This window comes from Limulus polyphemus, unplaced genomic scaffold (assembly GCF_000517525.1).
Source record: "Limulus polyphemus unplaced genomic scaffold, Limulus_polyphemus-2.1.2 Scaffold52, whole genome shotgun sequence".
NCBI classification, from domain to species: domain Eukaryota; kingdom Metazoa; phylum Arthropoda; class Merostomata; order Xiphosura; family Limulidae; genus Limulus; species Limulus polyphemus.
This window is the reverse complement of record NW_013665662.1, coordinates 1,346,642-1,370,774: the sequence shown is the minus strand read 5'-3', so window position 1 is coordinate 1,370,774 and position 24,133 is coordinate 1,346,642. Positions and strand designations below refer to the sequence as shown.

The window sequence follows — 24,133 nt, the reverse complement described above, 5'->3', positions numbered from 1 at the left end:
GTATGTTTATATTATTTTCTTTCCGTCAGGTCTTTAGTTCATGTGGGGTATGTTTATATTATTTTCTTTCCGTCAGGTCTTTAGTTCATGTGGGGTATGTTTATATTATTTTATTTCTGTCAGATCTTTAGTTCATGTGGTGTATGTTTATATTATTTTATTTCTGTCAGATCTTTAGTTCATGTGGTGTATGTTTATATTATTTTATTTCTGTCAGATCTTTAGTTCATGTGGTGTATGTTTATATTATTTTCTTTCCGTCAGATCTTTAGTTCATGTGGTGTATGTTTATATTATTTTCTTTCCGTCAGATCTTTAGTTCATGTGTTGGATGTTTATATTATTTTTTTTCCGTCAGATGTTTAGTTCATGTTTATATTATTTTCTTTCCGTCAGATGTTTAGTTCATGTGGTGGATGTTTATATTATTCCCAACTGAAGCTATCATATAAATTTCTGTTGGATTGCGACATCTTGTGGAAATTTCTTATGCATAAATATATATATATATATTGATAACCAAGTTTACTAAATTAAATTAAATTGCCGTATATACGGTAGTTTACTTTTTGTTGGAACAGGAGTGTGTAGAAATGAAAAAGTGTGTGTGTTTGTTATAGCAAAGACACATTGGGCTATCTGCTGTATCCATCGAGGGGAATCGAACCCCTGACTTCAGTGTTATAGACCCGAAGACTTACCGCTGTCCCACCGGGGGACTGAATAGAAAAATATTAATATAAAATTCTAAAAACAGTTTGTTTGTTTGTTTGTAGTTAAGCACAAAGCTACCCAATGTGCTGTCTGTGCTTTGCCCACCATGGGTATCGAAACCCGGTTTCTAGCGTTGTAAGTCCGCAGACATACTGCTGTGCCACTAAGTGGCATTAAAATAGATTACTATCTTGTTTCTAAGTGCAGAACAAATACCTATTAATAATAATGACTGATGTGATAAATACTGTCATATTACTGATACTGTTAAATGTTCAGTTACTAATTTTTGAATTAAATATTGTTAAACTCTTCAAGAATATAATCACTTGTGTAATTAACAAATTGACAGGTAGGTGACTAATAAAGCAAATTATCAGCTAATCCAAAAAACATTGTTCCAGTAAATCAATAATGATTAGCTCATTCAGATTATCAGAAAAGGGGCCCTAACTTTCACAGAAGCAATTCTAAAAGCCCGTGAGTGTTTATTTGTTTGTTTGTTTCTTTGCAATTAAGCACAAAGGTACACAATAAGCTATCTGTGCTCTGCCCACCACGGGTATCGAAACCCGGTCTCTAGCGTTGTAAGTCCGCAGACATTCCTCTGTGCCACTGCGTAGTTTTCATGCCCTTCGCTTGAATTTTCCCTATTCTATCATTTTCACGCACGCCATTTAAGCTACGCTTTCTTGCAAGCACTGTGTGTTAGATCGAAAAATCCTGGTCTATTCTCAAAAACTGGACTTGTATATATAATAGTGTACAGAGTATAAAACAGTTATGAGCGTTCAGTGTATTACACAGTTTTACGAGTTGAAACAAAGAAACTCAAAAACAAAGAATAAAACCCGTAGTAAAGAAAAAGTAGCTAAAAGGTGTTTATAGCAGTTTATGAAATGAACCGAAGCTAAACTATTGCAAAGTAAAGTAAATGTAAAGTTATAATGAAGGCAAACTTAGCTGAATATGCAGAAATGTCTGAATGCGTGTTCACAAAGTGATAAGCACATGGTTTTGAACGAACTGCGCATGCGTATTTTAGACCTAAATAAATGGAGAAATTTAGTGTAATGTTAGTTTTTTAGGGAATTACACGTGTGTTAAGTGTTGTTTGTGTGAAATACTCTCCAAATAAAAATAAAACAAACTAAAATTGAAATGAAGCCACTCGTCACGTGAAGACAAAAAGATTGTGCCATCGTGTAGCACATTCGTTGCATAAATAGTTAGACTAAACAAAAAACAGGTAAGGTGAGTATGAATTGAAAAGCCAATATACAATCCGGACTTCTCGGATAAAGTCCTTTCTAATGATATGAGATTTGTAGCGTTAAATTGTGAGAAAAGTTCCGGACAAACAAACGCAAGCGTATTGTTTATATAGATATGTCAATCACACTACATTTGACATATCCAATGTCGATGAGGCCTTTCGCTCAATACCAGGTTTCATCAAGCAGGCTGAGATACGACAGACATAGAAGTGGTCTTGGAGCCATGAATATTATAAATTTCCATGAACAACAACTGTTATAGTGTGAACCAGATTAAGCAAAGAAATTCTAATTATTATAATTTTTATTTAAGTCATTTCCAGATCAAATATTTATGTTAAGAATTAATAACACAACAACATTTGTTTCACTTAACACTTATTATTTAATTTATTCATTATTATTTTATTTGAATTAGCTTTACTATCATTCATAGAAGATGCAGGAAATCCCAGCAACATTATTTATTACTTCTGCAGTAAGTACATGTATAAATAATCAATTATTTATTATTGTTATTTTATCACTTACCACTACTTTCATAAGGAGTAATATTGACCAACGCCGTGACCTTTTCCGAATTTATATTGTATAACCACATGTTCACATGTGATTCATAATGTCCTAAAACTGACACCAATCCCACATCACTCCCATTTGCCGACTGCCCGCTCTCTTTCAGGTCCGGTTGAGTTGAAAATATTAAACTGTATTTTTGAGTATGAGCTTCAAAAACGAGAAAACGAACCGAATATTCTATGTCACTGACTTCAAGTGGAGTTCTACTATTTGCTGGTAAATTAAGTCGAACACCGTCAAGCTGACTGGTGAATGAAATGGCCACCGGTGCCATATCCCTGATTTGTCTTGCACAGTCTAAAATTAAAGGAAAAAACCATTATTATCTTTACTCGATACTCTTACTCTAACATATAAAAAACCACTTCATAAAAACTATTCATTATCATAACTCAAAAATTTAGGCAGTGCTTTGATCATCTTGAGAATGTTGCCTACTTGGACTTAAATCACACCTTTCTGTTTAAACGACAATTATTCAGACCCCATGATAACATTACATGTTTTAGGCTTCGTGGCAACGTTTCAGATCTGGTATTCTTCAAGTGTACAAAGAACGCAATATTATGAACAATATACCCACAAAAAAGGTCAGCCAAGTCCATAGAATATACATTCAGTAATTAATAGGTCATAAACTTAATCTATATAAGATATAGTTAAATAGTCAACTCGTCTTATTGTTTTTTTTCGGTAAAAAATTCGCTTATCTTGGAGATCTTCAAGTGTTTCGTAATATAAATAATCTAATGTGTTGTTGACAAAACATTGCTATTACATGAAAAAAAATCCAAAATTAGAAACATCAGGATATTAAGTATCTGATTGTTTTAAGTGCAAAGCTACACCTGCTCTATGTTTTAAGTGCAAAGCTACACCTGCTCTGTGTTTTAAGTGCAAAGCTACACCTGCTCTGTGTTTTAAGTGCAAAGCTACACCTGCTCTATGTTTTAAGTGCGAAGCTACACCTGCTCTATGTTTTAAGTGCGAAGCTACACCTGCTCTGTGTTTTAAGTGCAAAGCTACACCTGCTCTGTGCCGCTGCAGGAGCCTAATTTCGTCATTTAACGTTATAAGTCTCCAACCTTATCGATGAGCCATTTAGGATATTGCACGATTAAAAGTCTAATGAAATGATTTGTTTCTATTGTAAAATGTTTATATAGAGAAAAACCGTTGATGTTAAAGTAAACGAGAAAGTCTTTGCAGTAAGCTTTCCCAATATTTTTACATAATTTTTCAAGGTTAATTAATACGATCATTCCACGCAGGAATAAATTAATATATGAAACTAGCATCAATATTTAATATTTAAAACAGCAAAAGTCACCTTAAAGGAAATATCTAGCTAAGTTCGAAAGGGATGGTGAAATTTGACACTTAATTGAAAATGTATTTGTATATATCAAAATTTGTTATCCTAAAGGGTTGTAATGCATTGCAGATCTGATTTTCGGAAAGGTAAGGGTTAAATAATTTACAAATACAAAGTTAGGATTTTTAGGATCTAAGTTTATATTTTATTGTTATTCTATCTTTTATTGTTATTCTATTCTTTTTGACTCTATGAATAGTGCAAGTTCGTACATTGTTGACACCAGAAACATTAGATTGGTGCTGTTTGCATCATATCTTGCTTGAATGGATGATAAATTTGTATCAATCTACCTATCTAACTCACTCAATCGTAACTATAATAGTTACAACACCGAATGATGTATTGTTTTTAAAATAATGTTCTTCCATATTTGATGTACGGTTCTGTTGCAATAAAGGTTTGAGGTCATAGTAATTTAGGGTTAGACCTCCCATCCCTAGGACAAGTAGACTATCTAGTTTTGGAAATGTTTCACTCGTGCTCATATAATTACATGTGTGACTCATGTTTTATCGCTTGGTAGTTTGAAAGTTGTCTGTATCTGTTCGTCAGTCCATACGAATAACAATACTATATGCGCGTGCATATAGATATATGTATGGAGTACACGTGGAATCTTTAAAACTTCAAAGCTTGCGGGCATGTGTGAAATTAGAGAGCTTCTCACGTGAAAACCAGAAATCTGGTTAGTATAGTTTTACTTAACTAAAATGTTGTGTGTGTGTGTAACCTTTATTAACACACTAACCAGTATGTAGTCGATTTAATTCATAAAAAGTTGAGCGTTTATAAAATACTAATTTGAAACAAAATTTAGCAAAATATATTTCAGAGAATAAAATCAGTTAAAACCCTTTAGTTTTGTACAAGTACAAATACTTTTCATAAAGGTTTATGTTTCACAGTTAATATTTAATCTTCGTAGGCAAAAACATAGCTCCATAAATTTAAACAGTCAAAGGTATATTCGAAGATCTCTCTCTGTTTCTCTCTCTCTCTATATATATATATATATGTGTGTGTGTGTGTGTGTGTGTGCATGTTTTTAAAACAGTTTGAACACATTTAAACACAAGCTTGAGAACTATTTAAGGTCTATCTTAGTAAGCTTTTATAGCCTTATTGGAAAATTCAATGCCACAGAGAAAGTTAAGAAATTCTTAAGCCTAAAAGGGCATACGATAACAAGACTGAACCACAGCGCGAGAGTGTAAAGTTAAACGTATTTCTTCTTAACCTGACCTTGAACTCCAGGGTTTAAGCTGACGTAAATCTTCTTGACTGGAGAAAGGTCTATCTTTTGAAATAACTCGGTTTCAGGGCGTACCGTCTGAAGTGCGAGCAGTGCGTTCGCACTGGGCATCAGTTCAAAAAGGGGGCGCCGAATTTATATGTTGCATAGGGCGCCATCAAACACCTGTACGACACTGCTTGGTTTATAGTGTTTCTTATTTTAATAATAGAAGTACCCTGCGTACTCATACGGTTTCGGATTAACTAAGCATGGGCCTCTGGATGCGAAATAAATGGACCCCCAACGTGAACTCCACCATAGCCCTTTTAAAATACGACCTTTATAGACGATCTAACTCTTAACAAAACTCGCCGATGTGAAAATCAATAAATTGAAACCGATAAAAACAATGAAACGAATGTTAAGCAGCAAGAAAATAAACAAAGTTACTAATGCAATAATATAAACAAATAACAAAGTTACTAATGCAATAATATAAACAAATAACAAAGTTACTAATGCAATAATATAAACAAATAACAAAGTTACTAATGCAATAATATAAACAAATAACAAAGTTACTAATGCAATAATATAAACAAACAAAGTTACTAATGCAATAATATAAACAAATAACAAAGTTACTAATGCAATAATATAATCAAATAACAAAGTTCGATTTTGTTTCTAGGCTCTCTTTGGACATGGGACCCTGAGCCTGGGCTCAGTGTGTCCAATAGATAATACGGCTATGCACTCATGTTTATAACACTTCAATGTACGAGTTGTATTCTTTATTTATTTTCTTTGCGCGCACTATTGCAGCACTACAATTAATGAGGGCAAATACAAATATAACACAGCTATTTATAACAATGGTTTCAAATTGACATCCTCTACTATTATCAGTTGTTGTGTGATGAGTCATGGTACAATAAGGTGACGATCTGTACAGGAATCTCATTAGTCTTGTGATAATAAGATCATTGTCAAAACCAAATTAACAGTGACTTATGAAGCAATGACAAACAGATGGTAATTGTGTAATATAAATATGGCAACATAAAAAATTAGCAATTGTTTCACCAAACAGGTCTAACGTTTCTAATTAAAATCGTATTAACTGCAGGTGGTTTCTTTTTTCTTACATTATTTTTAGTTAGTCCATTGCAAACTAAATATCAGGAATGTGTGAAAACAGCATTTTGTCGCTTAAACCGCAAATCTTAATGTATTATATTGCATATACGAATAGTGTTTCTGAGAATTTTCTGTCTCATCGTCCAATCCAACTGACAAGTTCTGATATTAAACGAAAGGTGTCTTGGGCAGTGACGTGTAAGAGACAAAAATAGGTCTGAAATGCTGTTTTTACACGCCTCAGATTTTTAATCCGCAATGGACAAATTACGAGGGACGCGGGAAAAAAAAACACACACACCTGCACTTAATGTAATTTTATTACAATTTTAGGCTTCAGGCATTTAAACCATAATTGTTTTCATTATTCGTCCTCCTTTAATGACTTCCATGCAAAGTCTAAGAACACCGAAGAGCAAAACAGCAAATTAAAAGAACTTGCAATGAAGTGAAATTCTGAAGCATGGCCCAATGGTTAACGAGTCGGGCTACTAATTGAAAAATCCAGGGTTTGAGACAAGATATCACTGAACACGCTCCACAATTTCATCCTTTATTCAGTTTAAAGGAACCGGATAAAGCCTTTGTAGTGGCAGGTGCTACTGGATGACTGTCTTTCCCTCTAGTGAGTATTCAAAATTACAGAGCACAGATAGCCCATTCTGTAGCTTTGCGCTTAACAACAAACAAACCATCAAAATTATAGAAGTCTATACCTAAATCATAGGGGTCTCTGATCTTGTAGTTTAGGTCATTTACGCATAAGTCCAAATCCTTTTTTTTTCTAAAAAGTAATGAGAAAATAATGAGGTCAGAGTTCAGTCTTTAGGTGCGCACGAGTTGTTTTTATTGTTTTGTCCAACTGTTTTGTTTCTTACCCCCATTTTCTTCTCTTTTTTTTTTCAAGAAAAAACAAAACACGAATCTTTTCAGTAATGATTCTAATTAACAGTAGGGCAAATTTTTTTTATACTTAAACTACGCTTAATTAAATTTAGAATTCTAACAACTTATTAAAAGTTATTAAATCTTAAAAAAAGACATAAAACATATTATCATTCGTTGAACAGATGTTTTAAGTATATTTATCAGTCGCTATAATTCTCAAAATGGATTTCTTGCTTCGTTATTCTTATCACATTAATTTTACGAAGACTGTGTCTATATATAGTGAGATCTATTTTTGTGTGTCAGGATTTTTCAAAGCAATAAAACTTTCTACATTTTTATAAATAATTGTTAATTACAAGCATTCCACTCAACTATTGCATGGTTCAGATAAAAACAACATATTTCTTCACATTCAAATTTGACGAGTCAGTTTTAACCTATATCTGTCTCCCATGAAATGCTTTTGTTGTGCGCTATTTACTTAAAACTATAAACTTACGGCGACTGGGGCTCCGATATATGTATAAAGAAAAATGAGAATGAGCTGTGAGCACATCTGATACAAGAGAAAAAGAGATAATGGGTTACGGGTTCATTCGATATATTTAAAAGTCTGAAAATGAGCTATAAACTGAACCAGTACATAAAAATTGAGAATGGGCTCATTTAATACACGGAAAAGAACTGGAATGGGTTCTGGGCCCATCTAATACATAAAAGAATTAGAATGGGTTTTGGGCTCATCTAATACAAAAAATAATTAGTATGAGTTCTGGGCTCATTTGATACATAAAAAAATTAGATTTGGTTCTGGGCTCATCTAATACAGAAAAAGAATTATAATTGGTCCTGGGATCAACTAGTACATTAAAAGAATTAGAATGGGTTCTGGGTTCATCTAATATATAAAAACACTATTAGAATGGGTTCTGAGCTTATCCACTTCATAAATAAATGGAATAGGCTGTGGTCTCATCTGATAATAAAACGGGCTGTAAACGTATCAAATGCATAGTAAGCCGTATATGGAAATATATATAAAACTATTTAATTTAATGAATACTTTCTTTCTGATAAGTTTTATAGTAATGTCCAGAGGAGTGAAATCATTTTAATAACGGAATGTGCTTTTGATCATCACACAATTCACACCTAAGAATTTTGTAAGATATAAAACATTTTAAGTTAAAAAATGTAAGTTTTGTTAAAAATTGAAATCAAGCAAGTTATAAAATTGAAGGTTATTCGTTCAAAAGCTTTTATTATCCTGTGTTGAAAGTTATAAATATATATGTATAGGAAAGCATCTACGCGCACGCATATGTGTGTATACAAGTATCATTAATTAAAGGATTTCAATAATTTCACGAAAAATACTTGTATTATGAAAACATTTTTTAAGTATGCCGTACATATACATAGCCCCTCCCCGGTGGCTCAGAGATATGTCTGAAGGATTATAAACGTTAAAAATAAGGTTTCGATACCCGCAGAGGACAGAGTAGAGATGGTCCATTGTGTGGCTTTATGCTTAACAACAAACAAAGAAATACTTGGGGCCTAGTATAGTCAGGTGCTGAGGGCACTCGACTTGCACCTGTGGATCGCGGTTTCGAATTCCATCACCAAACATGCCCCCCCTTTCAGCCTTGGGGGTGGTTATAATGTGACGGTCAGTCCCACTATTCGATTAGAGTAACCCAAGAGTTGGCGGTAGGTGGTGTTGACTAGGCGCCTTCCCTCTAGTCCATCACTTCTAAATTAGGGACAACTAGTGCAAACAGACCTGGAGTAACTTTATGCGAAATTGAACAAACAAACAAAATAATTATATAATTTAATACGTTATAAAATTGCTCCACTCTCATATCGAGCGATTATCACATATTTCATTGCATCGTCCGTTAACTTAAAACAGAAAAAGAACTTTCAACTTACAACTGCTGAATAAACTGAGCGTAAACACCACACATACAATGAACTTTTCCATCATTGGCAAAATCGCACACTACACCAACGTCCAACGGGTAATACGTTAATCAGAAAAAAAGAGCTTCAACACAAACGAAGAAACGTCGAAAAATTGGCCTTTGTTAGCGAACAGCGATGTCAGTGATATTTCTGTGAAGTTTGGATGAGTCATCTCTTCAATATTGATAACCTGGTTACAAAAACTGGCTTACACGTACATCGCCTGCGGTGATAATTCTGCACAGTCTTCATAAAATTACTCATTCCATTTCATCAAAATTTACATTTGCAAACACCGAAAAAGTTATTCACTGATAACTCTCTAAAGCCTAACTCGTAGCTGATTTTTCCATCACCAGAAAGCGCTGGTGTTGAAGCCTGTAGTCATGTGATAGACTCACTCAGACATGGTGTCGCCACATTCGCCCGCAGCGTTCGACCGGGGTTGGCGCTAATGTATTCAATATGGACGTCGGAGCTACTAGCTAAGTTGTAGAGGATATTACTGTAGGATGTAAGGAAGGAAATTCTATCATCACAGGGCGCTTTTAGCGCATGCTGTCGACATGGGAAAAGAGCAAGAACTTTTGGATGCTGCAAGAAGTGGAAATCTATCTGTCGTAGAAAGAATTTTAAGTCAAAGAGCCAGAAAATCAGGGCCACTTGCAAGGTTGGTGTTGTTTTAAAAGAGCGAATGACGGTCCGCTGCAGCTTTGTGTGTGTGTAGCCGTTGAATTGTAGGCCAACTGCATACAACTTGCGTTACGTAGAAATGAAGAAAAATGTCACTATTTTTTATTGAGCTGCTGTAAAAATTAAAGACAACTATATCTATAACATTTAATGGAATATATATATGTCTAGGTGTATATATTTATCGGAAAGAGCTTACAAAAGAGAGATAAATTAGATCAATTTGCAAGCACAGTGAAAAACAGATGTTTTCTGTTTTTTAACTGTCAAATCAATTAGTCCTTTTATAAACAGAGTTTCCTGTCAAAACAGGTATTGTTTATAGGTGAGGTTTTCTGTTTAACTAGGTATTGTTTATAGGTGGGGTTTTCTGTTAAACCAGGTATTGTTCATAGGCGCGGTTTTCTGTCAGACCAGGTTTTGTTTATAGATAAGGCCTTCTGTCAAACCAGGTGTTGTTTATAGGTGAGGTTTTTTGTCAAACCATGTATTGTTTAAATGTATTCTTTCTGCTAAAACAGGCATTATTTAAAAATGTCTGTCAAACCAGATATTACTTGTATCGGAGTCTTTACCTAAATAAGACATCTTTTATTGGTGAAATGTTTAGTTAAACTATGTGTTGTTGTATGTGGTTTTTTTTGTATTATTGAACAGGGCATTATATTGTTTATAGGTTGGGTTTTTTGCTAAACAATATATATTGTTTGTAGGTTGAGTTTTCTGTAATGTCAGAGGTTGTTTATATGAGCGGTTTCTCCAGTATACTAGCTATTGATGAAAAGTGCGGATGGTGTTATTAACAAGGCTCTTTTGTAGTTTTATGTTATGTGAATCAAGCTTAAAGTAATTCTATTTCCAAAACTGTAACATTTCGAAATATTTGTGTCTGATTCGTAGGTGAAGAAGAAACTGCCAAGGTTTTAAGAATTCAAAAATAAAGGACAACTTATGGAAACGCCTCTTCCTCCTTCCCGTCCTGTAAATATGAAACTACTCGTTATCAGGATTATACATGACCGCCGTTTACCATGGCCATTATGTTATTATTATTTTCTAAATGTACCTTTTTTTTTAAATTTCGTGGCGGTATCTTTGTCACTGTAGATTTTAGGAGTAACTGTTTAAATGCCGGTTTTCGTGGTTTTCTCATAATTATAGGCCTGTTGGTTTCTAACGTTTCGCCAGCTTTTAACGTTTAAATCGTAACTTTTAAGACTAACACTGCGTATATCAATGGCGTTTGTAATAGACTTCTGCCTCTCATCAACCAGCAATACTGATGAATTGAAAGAAAGGCCTCTTGGTTGGGCGGCGACTTTTATTCGACAAAAAGATAGATCTCAAATGCAATTTTTACAAAACTCTGATTTCAAGTACGAAATGGAAGAGTTATAACTCTACCAAACTGCTTGTCCATCGTTACGCTAGGAATTTAATATCATTAAAACAGAATTTCCCATTAACATGCAGCTAAAACTTACTTTGAAATAACTTATTGTAATAGTATGTCATCATTCTAGCCTTAATAATTTTTCTTTTTACACACTGATCGCCAAGTTACACTTGAATTTAACCACGTAAATATTACTTGTAGTAATTTTATTTCGTTATGAATGAACATTTTTTCTATTTTCATGCATAATTGTAAAGGTTTTAAAATATTATGAAACAAGGGACAGTTGTTATCCACTATTCAGCGTAGTCTCTACAAAAGGCTGTTCATGCTGAACCAATGAACGAAATGCCTTTGATAGAATAAAGTTTCTGTCATAGGCGTTAGAATAACTTATCTATAATAAGTCACTAAACAGGCTATCCAACTTAAGCTTCAGATTTTGTTTGTTATTAAGCACGAAGCTACTCAATAAGCTATCAGAGCTCTGCTCATCGCGGGTATCGAAACCTGATTTTAGCTGAGCCAACGGGGTTAAGCTTTAATATGCGCTATATATATTCTAAATGTTGGTGTATGCTACCCATACATAGTAAGTTTTAGAAAATATAGGTCACGTTAGGCCTTCAATTGAAATATCTAACTGTAAAATATACTGTCTATATTATGATTTGAAACAGGCTACCCTTATTGAGTGTAATAATAATTATCAATATAATTACCCATAAACTCAAGCTTTCGAACGCTCTATCCAGGGATTAAACTGGGGCGGAACGGTTCGGAATGGAAGATTAGAGCCATTAGCGTTCCTTGTATTTTGATTGGAATTCCAAAGTGGATCACAAAAGAGAGTCCCACCTCTTTCAAAATTCTAATTTAATCTGTGACTCTATCATTATAAAAGGCTTAGCACTGAATTTAAACATACATTCTAGATCAGACTCTCGATATTATGTCGCCAAAAATGTGATTGGCTGATTAACTTAAAGCTTCAGTTTAAACTCAAGCTTTTGAATATTCTATCGCTAGAAATGGTTTAGCATTAAATGTAAACATAGAGTGTAGAACAGACTTTTTTACGATGAATGGTGTTTGATTCGGTGATTAAATACGGTTTTACAGATCTGCCATCGCGTTATTAAATAAAAATGTTAGAAATTATATGGTTTTATTTTCTTATGACTTAATTACACATCGTAAGTTTGTGGAATAGTATGAAGATGCAAACTTTCTTAAGACTTCCTGATAGTATCTGCTTATGGAATAGTATGAAGATGCAAACATTCTTAAGACTTCCTGATAGTATCTGCTTAAAGTCTTAAAATATTCAAATAACTATCAATGAAGTTAGCTAACCATGTAAGAGAAGCCATTTACGTTTAGAAGAAACGATTTGAGAGTTTACAGCCAATAACCAGACTTTTTATCCTAAACTTTAATAAGCTTATTTTAAGGTAAGAGTAGTACTTCGCTTAATTATTTCCTTCATCGAAAATAGATACATCATTGTTGTCGTGTCCATCAAGTATCATGTGGTAGATTACGAACTTTTAAGAAGAGTGGAAAGAAAGATTAACTTATAGGTTGTCTTGATAATTATTTAATTACTTAAAGTACATGAGATGTTTACAAGGTATTCGAAAGTTTTGAAGAAGCATCTTATTGTAATGTGGGTAAACTAGAATGAAAATATAAAAAAAAAAGAATTTTCACCACAGTCATATATGTAATCCAGATTCTTTTACTGGAGCTAGCTTTCGTACATTTATAGGCCCGGCATGGCCAGGTGGTTAGAGCACTCGACTCGCAATCTGCGGGTCGCGGGTTCGAATCCCCATGCTCTCCCTTTCAGCCGTGGGGCGTTATAATGTGACGGTCAATCCCACTATTCGTTGGTAAAAGAGTAGCCCAAGAGTTGGCGGTGGGTGGTGATGACTAGCTGCCTTCCCTCTAGTCTTACACTGCTAAATTAGGGACGGCTATCGCAGATAGCCCTCGTGTAGCTTTGCGCGAAATTCAAAAACAAACATCGTAAATTTATATTATTTGTTAAGTCTTACGACGACTCCTGAACCAGTTGAAAGCTAACTTTAATAAAAAAATTGGGTTGTCTGTATAGATGTGTTGAAACCTACACTTTTTAAAGAATTTCCATCCTTTTAGAAAGTTTGTTTTGTCACGTGTGGAAATATGGAAAGTAGATCATCATAATTCTGGCATTATGTCTACTAAACCTGCTATTTGGACTACACAAGTTTTTTCTTTATCAGATTTTAATTGTTACAAAAGTGGCTAACTGGCGATCGCTATCGAGTGTCGACTCATTAGCTCAGTTGGAAGAGGACTCGTCTTGGCTTGCTTGAGGTCCAAGGTTCGATTTTATCTATGATAGATGTAAAAATAGGATTATTACAAGGCGGGCTTATGTTTGTCAAAGAGAAGGGGGATAATAAGATAGATTGATTATTAAAAATAGAGGTATGTAGCAGGTTAAGCCTGCAGCTAAGTTGTTAAGATTACTCGCCTCGGTTGCGATAGATCCAAGGCTCGATCTCACATAAAACTGGGATGATCAGTAATGGTAGCTTATCTGCTTAAAGGATCGTAAGTCTAAAGTCAGACGTGCTTTGTTGTTTAAAAAAAATATCACAACTTTCTTGTTGTATGATATCCGGTTGCAGGCGGCTGGTCCTGTGGTAGAGCGCAGGATTTCAGAACTAACAAGCCGGGTTCGAATCGGTACGATCCCATAAAAATCTCCCTGCAATTTAAGCTGTGATGCAATATAAGAGAGACAATTAATGCCTTGGCGTATATTATGGGTGATAGGGTGCTTCTGATGGGCTGTCTTCTTGCTAGTCAATAGTTCAAAATTAGGGACGACGGTAATTTATAGTAGCTTTCTAAATATGCAGTGGAATTGTTCAACTCCAGTGTTACAAATTCTTGACGTATTAATGTGAATTTTTTTTCTTAATTGAAGTAGACAATGATATAAATTATGTTTATATAAATATGTATGAATTATCCGTGCATGTCTTTATATATATATATGTACGGTGTTAAGTATTGGTTTATCCCTTGTCAGAAACAGACATCAATCGGCTTTGTTATACTATTTAAGTAGAAAATATTTATTAGTTAAAATTGAGAAAAACAGAGAGATGAACAATTTTGTATAAAATACGAACTACAAGATCAAATACAGAATCTTTATAATGCATAATATTTTGTATCATTAATTGTACAAATTATGCATAATATATATATTAATTTTCAACTATTATTATTATTATTCTGGAATTTACAGATGGGTCACATATTTAGTGATATATTCAACTTGATAATCCATGAAAGGAAAGCATTACAGGTTGTAACAATTACCATTTTGTTTCATCATTTTAATCCATAATAACAATTTTCTTCAATTGAAATTTTTTTCTGGGTATCTTAACAGCTGGTAGGCTGATGTTTCTCAAGGTAATCACCATTTCAACGAAACCGACCTTCAGTCTCGCTCTGGCTGTGTAAATAAAGGTTTATATTTGCATGACACAAACTCTTACTTAAGCAGGAACTTATTAACTCTTACTTTTCCACATTCTTTTTAATAACGTCTTATTAAATCACTGCTTTTCCTGAAATCAGTTTAACTCCAAATTACTCTGGATTGTATTAAAATCTCTTAAATTCTAATTTACTTTGATACCCTAATTTATACACGTCTTAAATTTTTTTGTTTTCAGAACCTTCTAAAACGCCGTAGATTAGGCTTGTTATTTACGTTTTGCAAAAGATCTGGCATGGTCTGGTGGTTAGAGCACTCGACTAGCAATCTGTGAGTTGCAGGTTCGAATCCCGTCATCGAATATTATCGTTCCTTCAGCCATAGGGGCGTTACAATGTGAAAGTCAATCCAAATATTCGTTGGTAAAGATTAGCCCAAAAGTTGGCGGTGGGTGGTATTGACTAGCCTCCTTTCTCTCTTGTCCACCATTTCAAAATTATCGCAGATAGTCCTCGAGTAATTTTGCATAAAATTCAACAAACAAAGAAAAAAGCATTTCAAAAAGCCACAAGCGGCTATGCAGTACGTCTGCAAGCTCACTACGCTAAAAATAGGGTTTCGATACCCGTGGTGGAAAGAGAACAATAGCCCCTTGTGTAGCTTAGTGCTTAACAAAAACCAAACTTTCAAAAAGATCCATCTTAATATTTACAACAAACAACGTCTAACATCAGCTACGACCAAGTTTATAACCCATATTATCAGAGAAACAAAAATCAAGTATCTTATTATAATGGAGCTTGCGATGTATACATCCAAAACTCGGATCTCGGAAACTACCTCACCGATCATCACCAATCGTAATTGGGTAACATTTTTATAACTAGGCAGTATTTTTATAGCTGAACAATATATAAAACAATTTAAATTTCTACAAAAATTATGTTTCAGATTTAACCAATAAAAATTACAAAAAACTGAGTAAGTTTCAAATACAAAAATAAAAACTTAAAAAAAAATGATTTGTTTTTCTTTAGTGAAAATCTCATGAGTGTTGCAACAGAAAAGCAAGACACTTTCATTGATAACTACGTCTACAAAGAAATACTGCAATAAAAATCTACTCTGTGATGATAGCTGATTTTTATACAAAAATTACAATAAAACCCTTTTTCTCATGGATGATGAACATTATTGAATGTCAAGTATGAGTACATTGTTGTAGAACTGTTAAACAATTCCAGAAAAGGCCGCAGGCCCAATAGCCTTCCACAGGAACTAGCAAGTATACCTGCTCGGTTTGGACTGTTATGAATTTCCCGCAAAGCTACACGAGGGCTATTTGCGCAGGTCGTCCCTAATTTAGCAGTGTAAGACTAGCGGGAAGGCAGCTAGTCATCACCACCCACCACCAACTCTTGGAATACTCCTTTACCAACGAATAGTGGTATTGACCGTCACCAAATGCAAAGCATCACTTTCTGCAGGAGTGGTTTTTGTCTAGGACTGAGTCATTGTTTTGGCGTTTAATATTTGCATAGAGATTCCATTTTTCATCACCGGTGACAATTCTGTCAAAAATGGTTCACGCGCATTACGCGCCAGAAGAGACGAAGCAACGTTCACACGTTGGAAACAATGATCATCGGAGAGTTCGTGAGGCACCTAAACACCTTCTTTATGGAGTTTTCCCATATTCCTTAGATGTTCACGTATTGTTTCATGAGAGACATGTAATTTCAGGGCCATTTCACGAGTGAGTTGCCTTGGGTTAGACCCAACAAGCGTCTTCAGAGCATCAATATGAATTCCAACATGTCGGCCCCTGCAATCACAGTTTTTAAGGCTAAAGTCACCTGAACGAAATTTGCTGAACCATCGTTGACACCTAAGAACGTTCACAACATTTCCATAAAAGTCTTTGATATTCTTTGTTGCTACAGAGGAGTCGTTTCCCTTACGTTACATTCCGAATGTGTGTCTTGTCGTGTGCCATCACTATAATGGATTAGAGTATACTAAACTTTACACATTATATAGTTTACACTAACGTGACGTTTAGGCGGTTCGTTTAACTATTATGCGTGATGTGCGTTTTTTTTGGGGGGGGGGGGGTTAATGAAAGTGTTCTAAAACGCGACATTAATTTCTTGACAACCTAACGTATAAAACTAGTGCGTAACATGCACTCTCATTACTTTGTCTTCTCTCTTTCTTACTCTCCTACTCAGTCGTTCAGAGTATTTAATAATCAAAGTTGTTGTTTTTTATGAAATTACCAAGATTAAGATGAAAAAAAGTAATTCAAATATTCCTTTAAGAAATTGCAGAAGTAAATGTATAAAATATAATTCAACATACGGTGTGAAAACGTTTCTTTGAGACTAGACAGGCTTCATTTAGTTTTTTATGTGCATATTGAAACCTGCCACCAAGTGCTTGTATGAGCGTGACATATTTTTATTTTTTTATGTTTGCGTGAAGTAGTTTAGACTGAAACGCATGGTAGTATTAGAAACTATGTTTAAAGCGTGGTTGATCACAACCATCTGCCTTTCTGGCGAAGCGTATAATTTTCCTGATTAATTGTTAGGCAATTTTTTTAATGTTCTCTGTATGCCTGATTTCAGTAAAGACATCCGTGTGTTGATATTAAAGGAATATTTCCGTTCCTTCATTTTTGACTTCTCTCATTTCCATGATAGCACGAAATCCAGCTGAAGATATTCTGTAAGTTGGACGAACTGTAAAAGAAAAACAAAAGCGACAAAGATACTAATAAGTCATGTGTTTGGTGTGGTAGTCTGAAGTTGATTATCTTTATGGTGGTTATTGCCAGAATAATCTACTTTGGAGGAAGTATTTCCCAAGTTAAATTACTAATAACAATTCACCCTTACCATATTTTATATACCCATCATTATTCATAGTAGATAAAGGAAAGTATAACCTTGCAGAACTCTTTATTGTACTTATAAAGAAGATGTCTTCAAAACCAACTCGTGTTACTTATTTACCCTCAAATGCCTCAGCGACAAGTCTGGGGGCTTATGACGCTAAAAATCGGGTTTCGATACTTGCGGTGAGGACACAACAGAGTCAGCCCATTGTGTAACTTTGCGCTTAGTAACAAATAAACAGATAAGGTTACCTTTTCGCTATAAAACTATTAAACTATCAGTGTATATCTTATGTTTTTATTGCTTTGAATATTTGAAACACCAAGTCGTTGTGTTCATGTTGTAGTTTTTATTTAAGTACTAATTAATTGTTAATAGGTACTTCTATTCTAAGTGATTTTAAACTCCAGTCTTTTCCAGTGTTTTTTAAGTAGGAAATATGAAACAACATGAACTTATTTTTGTAATTTAATACTAGTATGTTTAAAATCTGATGATTATAAACATAAAATGTTTCTTCATATACTTTACTTCATATTCATAAACACTTAAGATTAGACTTTTGTTTATGCTATAATATACGTATGCTACGATGCTACACACGTTTCTTGATCACGTCATTCTATTTGACGACATGTAATTGATTCTTTACATTTGGCAACAAACTATGTCCACAAATTCAAGCAGAGGGTGTTTTTTATATTCGCCTTATGTTTTTAAAGGATGTGTCTGTTTGTTTGTCAGGACTAGCTGTCCCAAATTTTTAACTGATAGATTATTATACAGCTAGTCAACAGTACCCACCACCAGTTCTTGGGCTACTGTAATTGAATAGTGCGATTTTACTGTCACTCTTGTAAAGCAGCCACGTACGGAGACGATTTTGTGGTAATGGGATACGAACCATGGACCCACGGATTTACAAACCGACAGGTTAACCTTCAGACACAGCCCAGCCCATTAAATGACGTGAAAGTATAAAGAAAACTGTATAACAGAATATCTGCACACATCACAAAGACATCTTTATACGCCGAATGTAAAATGTTTTTTTATGTAGTAGTTATATATAATTTCATTTTTAAATCGTTCACGTCTGAAATATAAATAAAATACCCCCTGCCATCACGTTTAGATAGAACAGATCTAACTTTTACATTTCAGATTTCTATTTAACTTTACGTATTCTAAGCCTTATACCTAACCTTTAAACTTATTTTCTATTTAAGTCTACCAAGCATATACATAAAAGTTGTCATGTAGCTTCCTGACTTCCATCTTGCGTTTGTGCAATCAAATGTTTATCATTTCTTACTGTAAAATAAAAGGAAGATCTTTGAACGGCAACTCAAGATAAAAATGTTTCTTATTGATTGAACGCTTTCGCCTCTCGTGCTGGAGGTTTTCTCATGACTTTTGCTAGCCGTAAACTAATTATTAGACAAAGGTTCACTGAACTGTTAGAGATGCTGCTAGAGCTATGTGAGCAACAAACATTCACACAGACTCAACTAATTAAAATACCTTCGGCTCTAACGTACTTAAATTTATTATTTATTTGACCATCCAGAATAATCACGACCACTAAAATGGTTAAATCGCACTTTGTAAGAACGATTTGCATATGCTAATGTTGTAGTACGTCGCCGCAAATGGAGTTGTTGCACCATGAACGACATGTTTGGCTCACAGAAAATTCCCAACTTACGGTTCTGCCAGAAATAAACTAACTGCTATTTTGTACTTTTGGAAAGCTACTAAGGTTATCTGCCGCCGTTCATAATATTGAACTACCACACATCATCCATGCTAAGGAATTGACTGTCAATCTTATAACGCACTCGCAGTTTATATGTGAGGAGGAACATCTTGTAGTATCGCGCGGATTTAACAATACTTCCCGAGGAAAAATACTCGTATATGTGAGGAAAAACATCTTGTAGTATCGCACGGATTCAACAATACTTCCCGAAGAAAAATACTCGTACATGTGAGGAGGAACATCTTGTAGTATCGCACGGATTCAACAATACTTCCCGAAGAAAAATACTCGTACATGTGAGGAGGAACATCTTGTAGTATCGCACGGATTCAACAATACTTCCCGAAGAAAAATACTCGTACATGTGAGGAGGAACATCTTGTAGTATCTCACGGATTCAACAATACTTCCCGAGGAAAAATACTCGTATAGCGAGATTGTTAAACGTTGTTAAGCCAAAGGAACCAACATTTCGAGAAAAAAAAAGTTTTCAGTTTTTTTCGACTAGAAGCAAAACAACTCGCACATAGGAGCGTTTAAAAGTACAACGACTTCGAAACTGTACCCCCCTACCCAAACAGGGTTAATTACTTCATCCGCAAACTAAAGGATGTGGTTACGAAAGAGAGTATTTCTACTCAAAAAAGTCATTGTGATGAAAGTAGGCGTAACTCCTGGTGCCATTAACAAGACTATTAAACAAAGATTTGAAGTTGATGAAGGTGCATATACGAAAAGCTCATAAACATCCAGCTACATCTCGAAATCCACAGTGGTTTTCTTGGGATGGTTGAAGAAAAATGAAATCACAGCAATTCTATTTTATCATTTACCTTTTAAGTCCTCAGTGCAACTACAGAGAATTATTGTGCTTTTGGTCTGCTTAAACGTAGTCTTGAGAGCCCACGTACATTGGAAGATCTGCGGTTTGAATTTGACCTCGTCGTCCATAGCAGAAGTTTGTTTCGATAAAAATTGTAGAGTCTGGCAATAGTGTATAATCATGGCCATCATACTGGGCAAGGGCCCGGCATGGCCAGGTGGTTGAGAGCGCTCGACTCGCAATCTGCAAGTTCGAATCCCCGTCCCACCAAACATGCTCGCCCTTTCAGCCGTAGGGGCGTTATTATGTGACGGTCAATCCACTATTTGTTGGTAAAAGAGTAGCCCAAGAGTTGGCGGTGGGTGGTGATGACTAGCTGCCTTCCCTCTGGTCACTGCTAAATTAGGGACGGCTAGCGCAGATAGCCCTCGTGTAGCTTTGCGCGAAATTCAAACCATACTGGGCAGGAGTGACGATGGGGGAAGCTGTTCCAAGGACAGCACGTGACCTAGATTGTCTTTCTAATAATGAACGATTAACCTTCAGAATAATAGTTGGTATCTGTTTTTTGTTATTGTAGTGAAAGAATTAGTTGATACACTCAACCAGACATCTTTATGTCTCTTGATGCCTAAGTAATTAAAGTCATCAAGTTGTTATTAAAAGTACTGGACGGAAGTTCCAATTCTTTGTGCGAATATCTTAAACTAATTATTTACTGTGAAATATTTTACGCTTCCTGTAAATTCCTCCTCATGCTATGATAGTACTTCAGTTAAGCAAAAACCTTTGTTTTAAAAATTTTGTAATGATTTGTTAAGAAATTTTATTTCTTGTGCAAAATACCTTTAAAATCTTTTAACTAACTAATATGTTTCTAAAAAGTCCTGCTTTTATCATTTTATAGTATCAAATATATAGAATTAGTAACTCCTAACAGTACGGACTGATACAATGCTGTTTATGTCTTTCCAATACCCCCGTTCCTTTTGTTTAAATATAGAATTTATTTATTATTAACTTTACTGTATTCAACCAGTATTTTAAACGTTAATGCTGTTTTGTTACAGTGATTACAATAACATAATATATATTACGCTGGACGTATAGGAAATCGAATGCATGTTTAAAATATTACTTTAAATCTGATAGTTACTTACACCAGCAGGAAGTAGTGTTAGACTGATTTCTGGTGATCTTGATCTCGGTAGAAGATGTCCATAGGTTCCGAGAGGAGTTAATAAATGCAGTGCTTATCGGGATTTTCACTAATGTGAAAAGTATCCGGAGTTAAGTTCCAGCTCTAGTGTGCCATCATGGCATGGATTCTTGTTCTAACCTTTCAGTTTCTGTCTTAAGAGAACAAAGTATCCGGAGTTAAGTTCCAGCTCTAGTGTGCCATCATGGCATGGATTCTTGTTATAACCTTTCAGTTTCTGTCTTAAGAGAATAAAGTATCCGGAGTTAAGTTCCAGCTCTAGTGTGCCATCATGGCATGGATTCTTGTTATAACTATTCAATTTCTGTCTTAAGAGAACAAAGTATCCGAAGTTAAGTTCCAGCTCTAGTGTGCCATCATGGCATGGATTCTTGTTATAACCATTCAATTTCTATCTTAAGAGAACAAAGTAGCCCCAGTTCGTTGATAAAGAATGGTGTGTTACTGTTTCCAATTGATTAATATTTAGAAACGTTTTTTATCCTACAGATGAATCCACGATTTTCAGAAGACTTGACCTCAAAATTCTTTCTCCTACACGTCTTAAGATAAAATATATAAGCTTTTTTGTTCGGGACATCTAATCCCCCACTGTGCTTAAGATAGCTAGCAAAAACAAAGTGAAATGTTTTGTCACATGTTAAAGAGTTGTCAAATATATATTTATTAAGAAAAATTAACTAACGCGTCTGTTCTAGCTACTCAGGAACAATAATTTTCGTAGTTTGTTTAGGTAACACTGAAATACTTGTTTAATTCGAATTAATACTTTTTTGGACGAATTCAAAACGAATGGATTAGAAAATTTAAACTTTTATGACACATCTTTCAAATAATGTCAAGTCGATCAAAAGATCACCTGGAAAAAATGTACAAACCTTCGTACATACTCTAAACAGAGAAATGTTCTATTTGACTGCCACGAGGTCTAAATTAAAATGATTCAAATCTACAAGAGTAGAACAAAATGCTATTCAAGGTTCCAATTTCATTTATTTAACTCAAATTAAAATTATTGGTCATTTAATGCACATTTGAAATTATATATAGAGTTAAGTATGTTATATTAAAACGATCTTGAATATTCAAATCAGCAAATCACGTAACAGTAATAGTCGACATAAAGTCACAGTAGAACAGAATGTACCAGAACTACATTTTGATATTGTTTACCTTTCCTTTCGTATTTTTTAGGCTGTGTGATGTTACCGAAAATTGATCACTTTATGGAAAGGCATGAAACTATCCTTTCCAACGCAAAATTTTCATACACTCAGATCATAAAGTTTTGTTCAGATTAGAAATTTAAACTTTCCAAGACAAGGATATGTCTTGTGTATAATAGCAATGAAATAAAATGAAAAATAAGGAATATGGGTGCGTTTGAGAAAGTCATACCCCAGCCGTAGTAAACAAAGTGTGCCCTCTTGTAATGGGTGAGAATTCAAGAACACAAAGGTTAGCAGTACGAGTGGTCCATCTGTGCTGGGCAACAGTAGCAACATAATGAAGAAGGACCTTCACCTGAATAAGCGACACAAGTCATGTGTACACAACTTGCTTTCACGACATATCCGTTTAACTGTTGTAAATCTCAAGCAGATGGATAATGAAACGTATACCATGCTATTCCAAACTAGTCAAGTCGCCAGACGCAGTGCGATCGAACTGTTGAAACAACTGTTAGGAAACCATCGTCCTCGTACCGTAAATGGTTTATGGAAAACATGCAGGAAATGGGAGTGCACTTTGGACACGATAACTTTATAATCGGATCTTTTGCAAACGAAACTACGTTATAGGTACGCGATTGTCAGACAGAGTATGACTGGACTAAAATTATTTTAATATAACGCACCCAACCTCTATATGAATCTGACCATAATAATGTTAGAAGGTTGTTAGTAATGAGCATACACGCCTTGAGTGATTCCGTGAAACAAAGAAATGATTTACGAATACCTAATTTGTGTCATTATCAGGCATTAAAAGGTACATTTTTGGAGTTTATTCGAGAGCAGCTAAGGGACACACACACGGATATATATATGCGTTATTTTGCAGCTGAAATTTTAAAGCAGAACAATTTTATAACTTTAGAAAATTTTGATTTCGTGATATTTTCCTTTTTATATATTCTTTATTTTATATACGTATAGATGCATAAACAGGTACATACATACACACAGACACGCATTCATATATAATCATGAACATGTATAACATGTGTCGCACTCCAAATGTCCAGAACAAATTTCTTGCCGTTAGACTAGTGCGTCAAAGGGTCCTTTATGCAATTAAATTAGAAATCTTTATGGTGGAACATTGTCCAATATATTTTTCTCCAACCCCCCCCCCCCCCGATAAATGAATACGAATGTGTGGTATTCGTTAAAATATATTCTTAGCGCAGCTCATGAAATTGTAATAAGTGTCCCGAAGGTTTAGTTTGATGGCCTTCCTCGTTCAGACAATGTAGAAGTCTGGCGCGATATTCTACGATATTCTTTAGCTGAGATGATTACAAGTATTTTTCTTAAAACTGTTTTGCGCTTCATAGAGTTGAAGAGCTTTGTTTGCTTTCTCAGATGCTCTTATGGCCCGGCATGGCCAGGTGGTTAGGGCGCTCGACTCGCAATCTAAGGGTC

The 24,133-nt window shown here is 34.7% G+C and overlaps 2 protein-coding genes across 2 annotated transcripts in view; one reads left to right on the top strand and one right to left on the bottom strand.

The window, feature by feature from the left end:
* Nucleotides 1–9,534, bottom strand: part of LOC106463361 (transmembrane 7 superfamily member 3-like) — a 25,982-nt gene extending 16,448 nt beyond the window's left edge. The window contains exons 1-2 of the mRNA XM_022391254.1: nt 9,152–9,534; nt 2,523–2,867 (exon numbers count right to left, since the gene is read on the bottom strand). Coding sequence (XP_022246962.1) covers nt 2,523–2,867; nt 9,152–9,206 — 400 coding nt within the window. The 5' untranslated portion in view covers nt 9,207–9,534. The remainder of the gene's footprint in view (nt 1–2,522; nt 2,868–9,151) is intronic.
* Nucleotides 9,535–9,640: 106 nt separating this feature from the next.
* LOC106463350 (ankyrin repeat and SAM domain-containing protein 1A-like) overlaps nt 9,641–24,133 on the top strand; it is a 60,129-nt gene continuing 45,636 nt past the window's right edge. Inside the window, exon 1 of the mRNA XM_013923376.2 lies at nt 9,641–9,854. Coding sequence (XP_013778830.1) covers nt 9,751–9,854 — 104 coding nt within the window. The 5' untranslated portion in view covers nt 9,641–9,750. The remainder of the gene's footprint in view (nt 9,855–24,133) is intronic.